Source organism: Echinococcus granulosus, assembly GCF_000524195.1.
Source record: "Echinococcus granulosus chromosome Unknown EG_S00130, whole genome shotgun sequence".
NCBI lineage: Eukaryota > Metazoa > Platyhelminthes > Cestoda > Cyclophyllidea > Taeniidae > Echinococcus > Echinococcus granulosus.
In genome coordinates, this window is record NW_020170510.1 from 70,703 (window position 1) to 84,075 (window position 13,373).

Here is a 13,373-nt window from a genome sequence, read left to right on the forward strand (position 1 = left end):
ACTGCTCTTTGATTCGAGCACGGCTGAGCAGATAACTGTGGATTCACAAAATCATCAAGACGAATTACTAAGGCGTTTACTCTCACTGTAAATAAAGCCCCCATTTGCATGTTTCGTGGTTCAGAAACCCAACAAACACGGTTTCACAAGTCCTTATCTCATGACCAATAGCAATGTGAGGGTTTTTTTCATGTTACTTTCCCTGCATCTTCCGGTTGCTGCATTTGAGTCTGTTGGGGCATTAAAATTTGGTGTCCTTAATGTATTTCATAATAAGTGACCACATAAGGCGTAATGTATATTTTCACCTACAATAAAAGCGGTTCACCCTTCTCGTCTGAGTCGTTAACTACATTGATTCTGAGAAAATTTCGTTCGCAAACGTATTCTAGGCATCCTGACTTTAAATCGGAAAAGAGTTGTGAATATGTCTCCGTCTCCAGTGTCAAACAAGGCATGCATAAATTACGGCTCAGCTTCTCAACAGCAAATCCGCATCCAGGCATTGGGGGAGGCCTCAAGAATCTTAAAAATGTATGATCGAGGAGTCTCATGACTACATTACTCCTAACGCTTAGCACCCTGGCAACTATGGTTGGGACGTCATTGAGAGGGAATTATCAACAATGAATCGAAACCATTTGAGAAACGCATATGGTTAGTTTTATAAGCACCAAAATCTTGCTCTTGTAATACTTGCGCTTCTAAAAGGCAAAATTATTCCCCCAAATAGCCAACGTCCCCTTCGGGAGTTTGAGTCCTCGAAAAGACGTGAAAATTATTAAGGAGGAAGCTGCGGGAAGGCAGGGAGGAGGAAAAAGAGGTGAGATCAACAACGTACTTTGTCTTCTGACCCTTCGCCTAGGCAAGGAATGCTTAAAATTAGCGCAAGTGACAAAAAGTCCACCCTGTTTTTTCTCTCCGATCAGGAGTAACAACTTATACTCTATTTATGGGAACCTAGGTCATAAAACGCATTATTTTAGTAAACAGCTGAAATTACTACAAAGCCTGCACCAGGAGAGAGCAAGTGAGCAGGAATTGGTGTGTGCGCGTCATGGTTTGTTCCCTCCAAGCGAGACAGTCAACCCAGTGAGTCTAATGAAAATCACTTTCGTGACAAATCACAGGGGATATAGAAAGGGAGCAAACATGGAGTGAGCGGACATTTTGGTCGTCTCTAACAGTCTCCAAATTGACCCGATTCAAATGGAAAATGGACTAGATGATTTGAAAATTATTCCCGGGAGAAATTAGTCCCCTCTCTTTTGCGAAACAGATGGTTTGTGTGTTCTAACTGGTCCAAAATGCCAAGTCAGGCTAGAGGGTATACAAAAGAGACGAGAAGGGGAAAGGTAAAGATAATTCCTTCCGACCTGAATAACAAAAGACCAAGGCACAAACAGAAAACAAGGGCAGTGTTTCTTCATTTACAAACAGTACTTATGGCTCCCAACCGACAATGGGTAAAGAGATCATGGTATTTACTACAGATTTAGCAGTGGTTGCGATTACAATACATTACATTTCCTTGATTGGAAAGTAAAGTTGACGACAAAGGAAGAAAAAATCATTAATGCTCCCTATACAAAGTTCTGACCAGAGAGCAAGCGGTGTGAGTTTAGCGTGGAGACGGTCGCCTCTCGAGTCAAGTGGGATCGTTGGGTGTGGGACAAGCCATTCAGACCTGAGAGAAACGATCCTCCACCCTCTCCCAGACCTCGGAAAAGGTTCAACAAATCAATGGGCAAGGGAAAGACGATGGTGGAGTTCTTCTCCGCAGAAATCCCCGCCAGAGTCTGAAGGTAGCGCAGCTGTAGGGCGATCGGACAGGCAGAGATCTCCATCGCTGCAGCCTTCAACGACTTGGAGGCGTCTTCCTCGCCCTTAGCTGCAATCACCTTTGCTCGAGCCTCCCGCGTGGCCTCCGCTTCCGCCGCCATCGCGCGTTGTAGCTGGAGGGGCAGACGGACGTCCTTTATTTCTACACGTTCCACCTTCACACCCCAGGTGTCCGTTGCGGTGTCTAGCGTCTCCTGCATCATCGCAGCTATTTCCTCTCGGTCGGTGAGAAGAGCATAGAGGTCCACTGTGCCGAGAACATTACGCAATGTTGTCTGAGCCAACAGACGCGTGGAACGATTTGCATTCTCTACATTCACTACTGACATAACAGGATCGAAAATGCGATAGTAGACAACGGCTTCAACCGCTACGGTGACTGAGTCCTTAGTGAGAACCTCCTGGGTTGGCACGTCAAAGGTGAAGGTTCGTAGATCTACCCGACGCATTCGATCGAGAAATGGGAGCTTGAAGATGAGCCCAGGGCCCAGCGCAGAACTGGAAATGAGTCGTCCGAGACGGAAAATGACTGCTCGCTCATACTGAGGAATCACTCGCAGGCAGGCGAGGAGGGAGAAGGGAAGACTGATTATCACGAGAGCAATCGCAAGTATTTTGAGCAAACGCTCGCAAATCAGTGCTCCAATAACACTAAGGCTCTCGCGGGCCACGCGTCGGTTTCGAAGGGCAGCTAATTGGGTATCAGTGAAACGCTCGGGCACTAGGGAGAAGCCACGCTTGAGAGGCTTCCGGACGGGCGAGTGAGTGCGCGTTTCCGGTGGGAGCATTCCGTTAGGGAGAAGCGTTAGGCATTCCAGGGCGAAGAATTTCGGCTTCGGCCATGACTTGACTCGAGAGGCGTTCCGTTACCTACTTTTATATCAACACTGGCATTGGTCTGTGCAGGTTTAACCAATCAGAGGAGTAAGAACATCTTAGCTATGGTGTTCATCAACATTTCTACTGAAGCTGTACGAGTACAAACATTGCATTCTGACGACTTGAGTTTGGGGAACTGGACCAGTGCACTAGTTCAACTGCATTTTGACAACAAAATCAGAAAATTGGAAAATCAAAAGTGATCACTAGGAATAAGTACCTACAGAAGTTGCATTCGGAAGAAACTACTTGAAGAAAATGTGACAGAATGAAGGACCAAAATTTCCCAAAACTAAATGAAAAAAGGTTAAAGTCAGTGGTACCGTTATCTCGACAAATAAAGCTGTGACTATTATTCAAACGGAATTATAATTATTGACAAGTAAAAACTGGTGCCTTACATTTTGCTAGTATTCAAAGTTCAACAAGTCGCTCAAGAATAAATAGGATAGAATCTCGCATCTATGTGCTCAACCGTAGACTTCAAAAGACCCATTGCACTTGATGAGGTTGAACTGATTATTCACAAGAATTATTAAATTACGCACTACTTTGGTAAGCAAAAATTAACTCCTGAATAATGTGTTAACAAAAATGTTGAAAAGGAAAACCGGAACACTGTTGTCATGGATATTTTCGATCGCGAATAAACTGCGAATTCAAAAATCTAAGTTTTTGGTGAAAAAAAACTTGCGCAATAAAAGGAGGCCTAGAGTCAATTCCACCAATGCATTGGACGGCTGCGATGAACACGTACGACTCCATAAAAAACAGCCTTATTATTCATGATAAAAAGTGGAATGGAGACCCGGCCTACATCGAAAATAAATAGGCACTATCCGACCCGCATTGATAACGCAAGTGTATTACAAGAAATCCAGTCTTCCAAAACCAAGTTTGAAATGTATCAAAAATACAATGCTGCAGCAACTAGAAACCGATAAAAAGACCAAAAAACTCGCCTGCGAATCTTCGCGCACCAATGAATGAAGGTGGGCGATCTTTGAAAGGAAAGCACTTTGTTAAGCTGCTCAGCTGACCGACCAGAAGGCAGGGGTTTTACATTCTCCTTCGATAAATCCCACTCGAAATCAATTTTCACGGGAGAAGTCATCCTAAGATGCGGGTAAACCTTGGTATGAACGCCACACGAAGTCAGCTAAACGAGGAACTCCAGGCACATAGAGCCCATTTGTCAAAACATTACGTTAAATGATTGCGCCTCAGAATCGTATATATAAACAATTTTTTCGGGTGTACGTCCTACTATGCACTGTAAATCTAGCTTCCGTCAAGAAATTTTTAAAACATTATATTATACACAACCGTTTGCGACTTACTTGTAAAAGCGCATTTATGTCAAATGTCCATGTTTATCACCTTAATTGGTCAATTTGTATTTCTGACCGTCATGACTAGAAACGATGATTTGAAAATTCCTTTCGAATGCCTGATGACTTAATTTACAAGAGAACATTACTAATCATTGTACCTGTTATAATCAAAGAAGTGTTGCAACACAAACTTATCTTATTTTAATGTTTCATAAGTTTATATACCTTTGTATATGACGTGCACTAATTTCGCACTTTCATTTTTTTGTGTCTAGAACAAAGTTTACCTACATTTGCAATGTTTTTGAGCTACTAGGGCAATAGTTCGATGGGATTTTTCCTTTTGGTTGAGGTGTATTTATACCATTGGAATATGTTTGCTGTTTACCTCCTCCTCACTGTCTTTTATGCCCCCAAACGAGCAGAGGAGTTAAACAATTACATGTTTTTTTGAGCGGTGATTGCTAGAGGGGTGCAGATATTGCAGTTTAAGTGTATCGAAGCTATGTTCTCACTTCGGAGTCCAATGGTGCCTGATCCAAAACAAGATTCCCACTTCCTCACTGCCTCTCGTCTAAAAGGCACAGTTGAACAAACACGCGCTTACTATCATAATCCAAAAGCCTTTTTTCTCCGTGGTTACAATGAGTGGAAATGTTGTTCTCTGTAGTAGTGTTCTTTCGCTTTAACTGGCAACTGGGACAATTCGCGATCCTTACTAAGCAAAATTCTTGCTTGCTTAGAAACTGTGATAACGACTTCACATTTCAATTTAGCATCGAAAGGTGGATCAGAACTGAATATAAGGTTGCGTGGCACCGGTTCCACTACAATACATAGTGAGGGATTTTCGTTTGAGATAAATAGGTTTGCTTGGAAATGCCTTGAAGCATGCCTTCGAGTATCTCGCTGGTCCATTTATTCAACTTTTCCGATGATTCCAGATTCCCCTTTCACAAATTTCATGGTAACATTTCCGACTGCATTCTAAATAAGCCATCAAGAGTATTCACAATAACTAAATATGCCTTCGAGCACAAATAAGATGAATATGACACCGACCGAAAATGATTTACCACACCTTCGGAGGTAGTGACGTGCTTTGATGCCAGATGTTCTTAGCTGACCCACATCCGCCCCATCAATGTCACTGTGGAGGCAGTTGGTATGACCCCAAGTCTTGGCTTCGACGCCACTGACTTTTTAGCGAAACAGAATCGACTTGTGCAGAAAAAAAAACCTAGTTTACGACAGTGGTACTTCTATCCAATCTTCTAGAGGAGCTTTTCAAGGCCAAATTACAGTTATGGGTTGTAGCTGAAATTTATTCCACCCTAACTAACCGCGTCAACTGTGCCAAAGCGAAAAGCCGTGTCCACCCTCAACAATGCCAAAACATGCAGCGAAATAGCCGCAAGTTCACAGTGCTGAAGAAAGGTCTCATTTGCAGTAAATCAGGCTACCGAACTTGTGGCAAATATTTTTAAAACATTTTCACCCCTTTTCTTCATAATAGTCCTTCTCGGACTCCAAAATTGACCCCGGTCTGCAGCAGTGATTATTTCTATGGGCATTTCATGATGTGAATGCCCTTCCAGGTCAATTAAACTTAGCTGTAACCACAAAATTTTCAAACAATCCGCAGAGCTGTTTCTCCCTCCACTCAAACAAGGCGTTCGCAAAGTGGCACTGCTGTCACCTTTATTTCCTCCCAAAGTAAAGAGAAAACGATGTCAGTTGTGAGTTTGAGACAGGCATAAACTTAGTCGTGAATTCAAACAAATACTTTTACGTCTGTTCAGGCAAGTTGTTAGCGAACATTTCATTGCTAAAATTGTAATCTTGTCACCTCTAGGAACTCCACATTTTACTCCATACAGCAAGAGTGTTCCACGCAATTGGGAAAACACATTTTGAGGCCACACATTACAAATGCATCACTCATCAACCCTCTTCTGACCACACTGTGCCTCAAACCGGTTGATGGCAGCGCCAATTCCCACATCACGACAGTCACCTGCCTCACGATCCATCAGTACACATCTCGTCCCCTCGAAAAGATAATGGAAGCCGAATTGTCTCGAAAAAGACTCATGTGCTGTAGAAATCCTTCAAGCCTCAGCCATGTTTAAGCGCGTTGCTTCGCAACACCTCGCATAACATAATGTACTCATCCGATTCCTCATTTATGGTTTCAACGAAGAGCCATGCCTTCTACACCCAAGTCTAGGATTAATAAGGCGGGTGAACCCCTGAAACACACAGCATTCAGTCGGACCCCCCCACCCAACTAACCCGCTACAATCGCCAATCTTGAGGCACATAAATGTCGGCGTATTTTCTTCCAGCAAATGGCGAACTCACCTCCGGCCACATCCGGCGAAGTGGAAAATAGTGGTAAAATATACGCACCCCCTCTTCAAGGCTTCGTGTGTTTATTCTGGCTAAAATACCAAGGTACTTAAATAAATTGGGTTTGTGATTGGTTTATCGATGTGTGCGCACGTGCCACCGGTGCTCTGTGATTGGTCCATTGGCAGTTGAATGGTTGCCTTTGACCCTTCAGAGGTGAACGACATGCAAAGCTTGGGAATACACCATATCGTTTTTTTTCTTTTTTTTCTATAATTACATGCCTCAGTCCTCTTTGCTTTTATTAACGTCATTGATATTTTTAATGCCACCTTTCTTCACTCCTCTTTTAGCACACGCACGCACTTCTAAGCGTCTCAATCGATTTATGCAAGGCGTTGATTTATGCCTTCGTAGATAGAATGGAATAGTGGAACGCATTCAGAGGATGAGCCACTCATTATAAAATAAAATTAGTGACATTTCCCACGAACTCCTTGATGGTGCTAGTCAGTTCAGTGGAACTGCCTGTCCCCGGGTTGGAGCCCCATCAAGAGTAGAGTAGCACCACAGCGAAATCAATAATTCCTTTTTAGTAGTAGAATCGTCAACTACGAATGCTTGGAGCACGATGCCACGGTCAAGAGGTGTTAATGTGGGCTTTCGAAATGCCCATCCCAATGGCGACGCGGCTCAAGCTCATGAGCTCGTCAAATTGGGGCTCACGCGTTATGTGCGGACGTGTCAGTTCGCGCACACAACCGCACCCGCGTGCACGTGCACGACCGCACATGGACGCACGCGCGCTTAGAGATACTGGCTAGCACATATGCAGGAAGGATCTGGAGATAAACGCCAGGGTCGCGTTGGCGTGTGCGTATGTGTGCGATCCGGAGTGGAATACGGCAATTGTCTCTGACGCTGGGGGCAACATTCTTCGCCTTTTTTTTCCACCTAACTCCCCCACGCTTTTGTACACAGGCCAATTGAACAGCCGCCATTTTTAATATCATCGTGTTAGCGCGTCATCTGGCAGAAGCCGCGTTTATTGAATTCCAGTCGTCTGTGGAAGATGTCTTCCAGCAACAAGTACCGGGTTGGAGGTAATTTCCCCAGCTGATTCAAGATGCGCCTTTTTCTTACTAGTAGCGCCTCTCTTTATATTTTACATTTGGAACTTTCATCTTTTTGGTAAAAACCACCTTCCAGTGGGGTCTTCTTGCCTTCGGAGTAGAGCCTTTCACCTTTAGGAGCCTCATAATTTTTGTCATTTTCTCTCGGCTCTTGGTACAAGTTCACGTCATAAATGACTAAAATGGTGGGGTTTTAAGTAATTTCAGATGTTTTTAGCGTGCTAGGAAGCGTCTTAGTTGACTTTTGACTTGGGTGTGGGAATGTCAGTATGAGGCTACTAAAGGTAACCGGGACCGTCTGTACTGAAGATCTGGAGTCGTAAAATTGCATTTTTTCTATTGACTTGATAAAACTGTAGCTGGATTTCGGCTGCATGTTTGCCTACGTCAGTGGAAGGGCCTACGGACTCGTTTATGTACCGTCATTTAAACAAGAAAAACATGTGTTCTTTTTTTAAGCCCACATTAACAGCAAACATAACATTGATTCTCTTCTTCACCCTCTACGTCAGTCTCTACCAGGATTTTGTGCTATTTACTGCTGTTCAAGATGAGTAAATTGCAGGCCGAATCTCCGTTGTGAATTAACTGCAACTAGAAGTGAGGCCGTCTAGGCTTTGATTCAGGCCACAGTCGCCGGTACTTCTTCTAATCCGTCCCTGTCATTCCAAGATTGGTTTGACTTATTCGCGACATTTGGCACTAACTTAGGTAGTTGCTCGTTAAAAATAGCAAATAGTGTTGGGTCGGTGGGCTGGATTTGTAGCTAAGCTCTCTCGATAAAGCGTTACCTCCTTCTATCTGATTTAGTAATCTTACTTTTTAATGCCCTTCGTAGATTTCGTGTACTTCGAAACGAATGCCACGGCTCCTTATCAAATCCGACGACTTGATGAACTTGTTATGGTACTCTTGAGGTTTCTTTCTTTTCGGTTCTCTCGCCCTTCTTTGCAAGGGGTGAAGTTAGTTTTTTCCCCTTTTCAGACTCCAAACGGCGTGGAAGCCAAAGTGACTTGCTACTTTCGACGACGTGACATATCAAATACTCTCATCCAGCAAGCGGAGAAGTATTGTGAGTGAAGTCTGTCGGCGGCCTTGGCTTTTATCGAATTTGCCCTAACTTATTTTTTCGACTTAAAAACTGGATTTTCTCTTGTCACCTCATGTTTACTTGATTAAACCAGTGGATGTGATTGTGCGTTGGATCCATTTGGTTTACAGATTTCCAAGAGACGGATGATGCCAGTGGAGAGACAACGCCGCCGCTGTCAGATCTCCAGCGCCATCAAGTCAAGCATAGGGAGCTTTTCCACTCCCGCACAATCGAATCCCTGCCTGCCACACACATCCGTGGTATGTTCTTTTCAAACTCCTATTAAGAGGGAAGAGATGTGACCCTTTCAAGGGTGTTTTGTCGATTATTTGTCAGTCTGAATACCAGTTTCAGCTAACTAATCTATACAGCCGGTTGGGAATTGGCAAGTCTAGGTTGTCTGGTAAAATTACTGTCACTGAAGCGGAGCTGTGTCTAATAACGGTCTGTCATCCGGAATCTTTTCCTCATTGTTTGTTTTCATTATAAGTTTCTTCCACTAATCTTCGTCATAGAAACGGGAAATGTAGCAGTGAAAAGGGTTTGACTAGTTTCTGGTGCGTCTTCTAATTTACATCAGTCGTTGCAGCAGCATCCCTGAGTATTTCAACTAGATATTATGTGGTAATGGTGGAATAATAGTGTTTTCTTCCGGTTCAGGTGTCGTAAATTTTTGGAAATAACTGCTTGCACCATCGCTTGTGCCATTCAAAACCATTATAATGGCGTAATGAGTCATGCACCAATTATTTGAATGAGCAGAGTAGAAGTTATCTAATCTATTGTATGGTGGATAAATTTGCCCATTTTAAATTCTCTCTTGCAGGCAAATGTACAGTGACCCTTTACAACGAAGTGGAACCCTTGACTTCTTACGTGGAACGCGAAGACGCCTTCTACTATCGCCTTATTTACGATCCTAACACAAAACGCCTCCAGGAGGATCGAGGCTCTATGCGAATCGGTTCGGACTTTCAGTGCGACATTCAGCCACTTCTGGCTAAAGGTAATTCCTGATGCTGAACGCTCGACTGCAGTTTAAGCCGCCGGCACAACTCATTCAGTTTTTTTCGTCTAGGTGAAGGCGATCCTCGTTTCAAACAGAATCTGGAGGAAATCCTATGGAACCCTTTGAATTCCCCCTCCCTCTCAGAAATGGATACATTCATCAGTGCGGTGAAAGCTGTTGGCCTCTATGGTCGTGCCTGTGATCCGGCTAGCAGTCTGCAGAATCCCCTCCTAATTAACGCAGCAGCTGCTGCTAGCCGGGATGTAACTCTTCAGTTCGCACACGACATCCTCTTTAGAGCTGGCTTCGATGTCCAGAAAGCCATGACTCACTTGCTACCTAGTACGTCCCTTTGTCGTTTTCGAGCCATTCAAGTGCTTCACCCTCTTCCAAACACCATCCTGGCTCCTTCATAGACGGCCATCCGGTGGTGTGCAAAGACGAGTTGGAGATGTGGACGGCACACGAGTCGTCGCTGTTCGAGGAGGCCTTGGGGAAACAAGTCAAGGACTTTACCCACATCCTCACCGACTCTCTGCCCTGGAAGTCTTCCAAGTCCATTGTGGAGATGTACTACTTTTGGAAAACTACTGATCGCTACACGCGTCATCGCAAGAACAAGATGGTCACCAAGGAGCAGAAACTCAAACAGGTCTACATTCCTGACTACAGCAAGCCGAACTCCTCTGTCCTCTACAACCGCACTGATGTCAACGATCGCGGATGCGAGTGCTGCTACGGTGCGCGTGCCTTTTCACATTGACTGGATTACGTTGGGAGGATTTCGATAGCCACTATAGTGATACATGCGACTACACATTCATTGTCCTACTTCATCATAGCTCAGATGGACCCCATTTTGAAGGAAATATTTCCTAAGGCGAATAGACGTTTTTTGTAGATCACGTCGCACTTGGTTGTGTCCTTCTCTTGTGACCTTGCAGTATTTTAAAAAACGGTCTCGTTCCATCCTCGTGCCGATGGTTCACATAGTTTTCGCGCATCCTGTTGTGGTTCCGAGGCTTCGGCTTTTAAAAGAAAGTTATATCACCATTCGCTTTGTGTTTGGGTTGAAGCTACGTCTGAACAAACGGGATTATCAATGATATTGCAGGAGAGATGAAACTATGGACAGCATGAAGCATTTATCATTTCTTTTTTAGTCGAGACGTCGCCTCAGTGGTACGCCTGGGGTCCGCCCAACTTAATGTGCCGCCTTTGTTCAGGATGTTGGACCTACTGGAAAAAGTACGGAGGCCTGAAAAATCCCGACAAGAGAGGTATGTACATTCCTCTCGGAGGAGAACCAAACAAACTGCATCCTCCGTACTACTACTCCTACTACTACCAACACCTTTCAATGCCTGCGTGTTCGTTTCCATTCCATTGATCTCGCCTCATCTCTCCTCTTCTTAGCGTACCTTTATTTTGTGCTATTATTATCGTCACCATCATCACTGTTGTTCCTGTTCTCATTCTCTCATTTGTATGCTTCTTCTCATCCCAAAGGTGCCCCCGTAAATTCACGTCCGTCCCCCGAACAGCGCGTCCAAGGTGATTTATGTTCATTTCTCCCTCTATTTCTACTCCTGTGTATGTGCGTGTATCTGTGTACACCTGCAATTTTCCTCTGCGCTTCTGCATCGCTCCGCTTTTCTCCTCTCCCCCTCCTCCCATTCGCCAGGTGTCCTGCATGACCTGTTTCAATCACCAGCAAAACTAGAGCATTTAGCCTTACCAGAGAAGAAGCCTTCTATTTCCTTCTTATACGTGTTCGCCATCCTAGATCGTCTCGAGGCGAGGAAGTCGGCAGCAGCGGCTGCAACAGCCTCCACAAACTCATCCTCCTCAATAGAAGGTAGCGGTGTGGGTCACCAGAAAGCACCTCCCCTTCACCCCTACTCCGACATCAGTCTCGCCCCCACCGTCTATCGATGTAACCAACCGGACTGTGTCAAGGAGTTTCGCAGCAAAGAAAATTTTGCTATCCATCTTGCTCAGGTGGTGATTCTCTCCTACTCTTTTCTTCGAAAATTCTAAGACAATTTTGCAAGTGCTCATTTTTCCCAAGGTCCACAGCGTGACGCTCATTTCTGACGGCTCATCAAACATCCCAGTGGCTCTGGCCGCAGCTGCCGGTGTGTTTCAACACGGCGCAGGCACCCAGGGCATCCTCACACCGCCCTCTATTCGCATCGTCCGCACTCTTTGTCCGCTTCTTCTGCGTCCTGCCATTCTTGCTCGTCGGCCCACGAAGCTCGCCAATTCGACTGCCCAGCAGAGGTCGCCCTCTGAGCCCATCATACCCACCGATGATCTCATGGTTCGTCTCGGGAACCTCGGTAGGCCACACTTTTGTTTGCTCTTTGTAGCCGAGCTGTTATCTCTAAAACCCCCTCCCCCCATTTTCTCCAGCCAAATCGAGGATTCCAGCCTTGCGAGACCCGCAGGCCGTGTTGAAACGCAAGCTTCCAGTACGCTCTCTGAAATCGGTGGTCAAGAAGTTGCTTCTCCGGTTGGGCCGAAATGATGACTCTGCCATCATCACTGCCCCTTTCAAACGTTCTTTCGATTCCGCATCGATAGCCCAGAATGGAGATGCCGCAAACGGTGTGGAACAGCCTGCGGAAAAGAGGCCGCGAATAGAATCTGTAGCTCAGAATTGCAGCAGTACCAATGGGCGAGTCGTGAGCTAGATTAATCAAATCTGTTTTAAGGGGTTCTTTCACTTCCCTCCACCCCTGTCCCCCCTTCCACTTCTCGGTCCCTTTGTACATGGTCCCTTTACATGTTTGTTCCTACCCTTGTTTTGTCCCTACTGCCTAGCTGTCTCTCTTCGGCTCTTTGGGCGAGCGACGAGTTCAACTTTCCACAAATTGGTATTCCTCTGTACTCTCTCTCTCTCTCTCTCCCCATCCACGCGACTGATATAAACGTGTTTTGCAGTATGTACACTTTTTTGTGACAGGATTTGTCGGAATCAATTTTTTTGTGATACATCTGGGTACCAGCATCTCCTGAGCCTTACGTCGATCGGGGTTCAATCGTCTTGCCACCTTCTACTTTAGGAGGTCCGATTTTACCGCCGTCAGTGACTTGGTGGGTGAGCCACTTTAATCTCTGGTCTGGATTCCCACATTTAGGCCAAATGCCATCTCCCTTTGGCTTTGTAGACTTGAAGGCGACCAAATTCAAGTGTCTAAAGACCACTACCCCACCTCTCCGAGTTTGTGTGGCTCAACGGAACTGTTGATTGCCGCCCTCCCTCCTCTCATCCAAACCCGATTTGAGCGCACTTAAGAGCATCCCATCAATTTTCATTGATTTGCGGAACCACTGGTGCCTACGCGATAGCCATGTGACTTCCGAGACGGATCGCCTTTCTTCAACCCAATGGGTCTATGCAGTGCCCCCGATTTTGCATCTGCATCGCGCTCGCTCTCTCTCTCGTCTTAACTGCGTTGCAGCGAGATTATCGATTTTTGGTGTTTGCTTATTCACGTGCTGCCGCCTGATTGGTTTACTCGCCCCCACGCACACACGACGCACGCGCGTAATCAGACTTGGCTAAGTCGTGTTATGACGTTTTAAGAAACACCGAAGTAGAATGTAAGAGCATGGTAGGTTGAGATATAAGCCCAAGGTCGCAGGGCTAGGCCTAGGGCTCATGGGTGAGTTGGGATCGACTCCTCAATCTCGAGGTTTTTCTTGTGTGAAAAGTGGTGGGATGG

At 45.3% G+C, this 13,373-nt stretch overlaps 2 protein-coding genes across 2 annotated transcripts; one reads left to right on the top strand and one right to left on the bottom strand. All coding sequences in view use genetic code 11, as the record gives it.

Annotated features, from left to right (window-relative positions):
- Positions 1–1,583: 1,583 nt before the first annotated feature.
- Positions 1,584–2,630, bottom strand: EGR_09059 (Band 7 protein; the record flags this gene model as incomplete). The annotated part of the gene is made up of 1 exon (XM_024498308.1): positions 1,584–2,630. The coding sequence occupies one exon, from the start codon at positions 2,628–2,630 to the stop codon at positions 1,584–1,586; it is 1,047 nt and encodes a 348-aa protein (XP_024347265.1).
- Positions 2,631–7,024: 4,394 nt separating this feature from the next.
- EGR_09060 (Metastasis-associated protein MTA3) lies at positions 7,025–12,338 on the top strand (the record flags this gene model as incomplete). The annotated part of the gene is made up of 7 exons (XM_024498309.1): positions 7,025–7,150; positions 8,525–8,612; positions 9,460–9,639; positions 9,712–9,984; positions 10,059–10,382; positions 10,806–10,922; positions 12,058–12,338. 7 exons carry the CDS (start codon positions 7,025–7,027, stop codon positions 12,336–12,338), a joined length of 1,389 nt encoding a protein of 462 aa, XP_024347266.1.
- Positions 12,339–13,373: the final 1,035 nt, after the last annotated feature.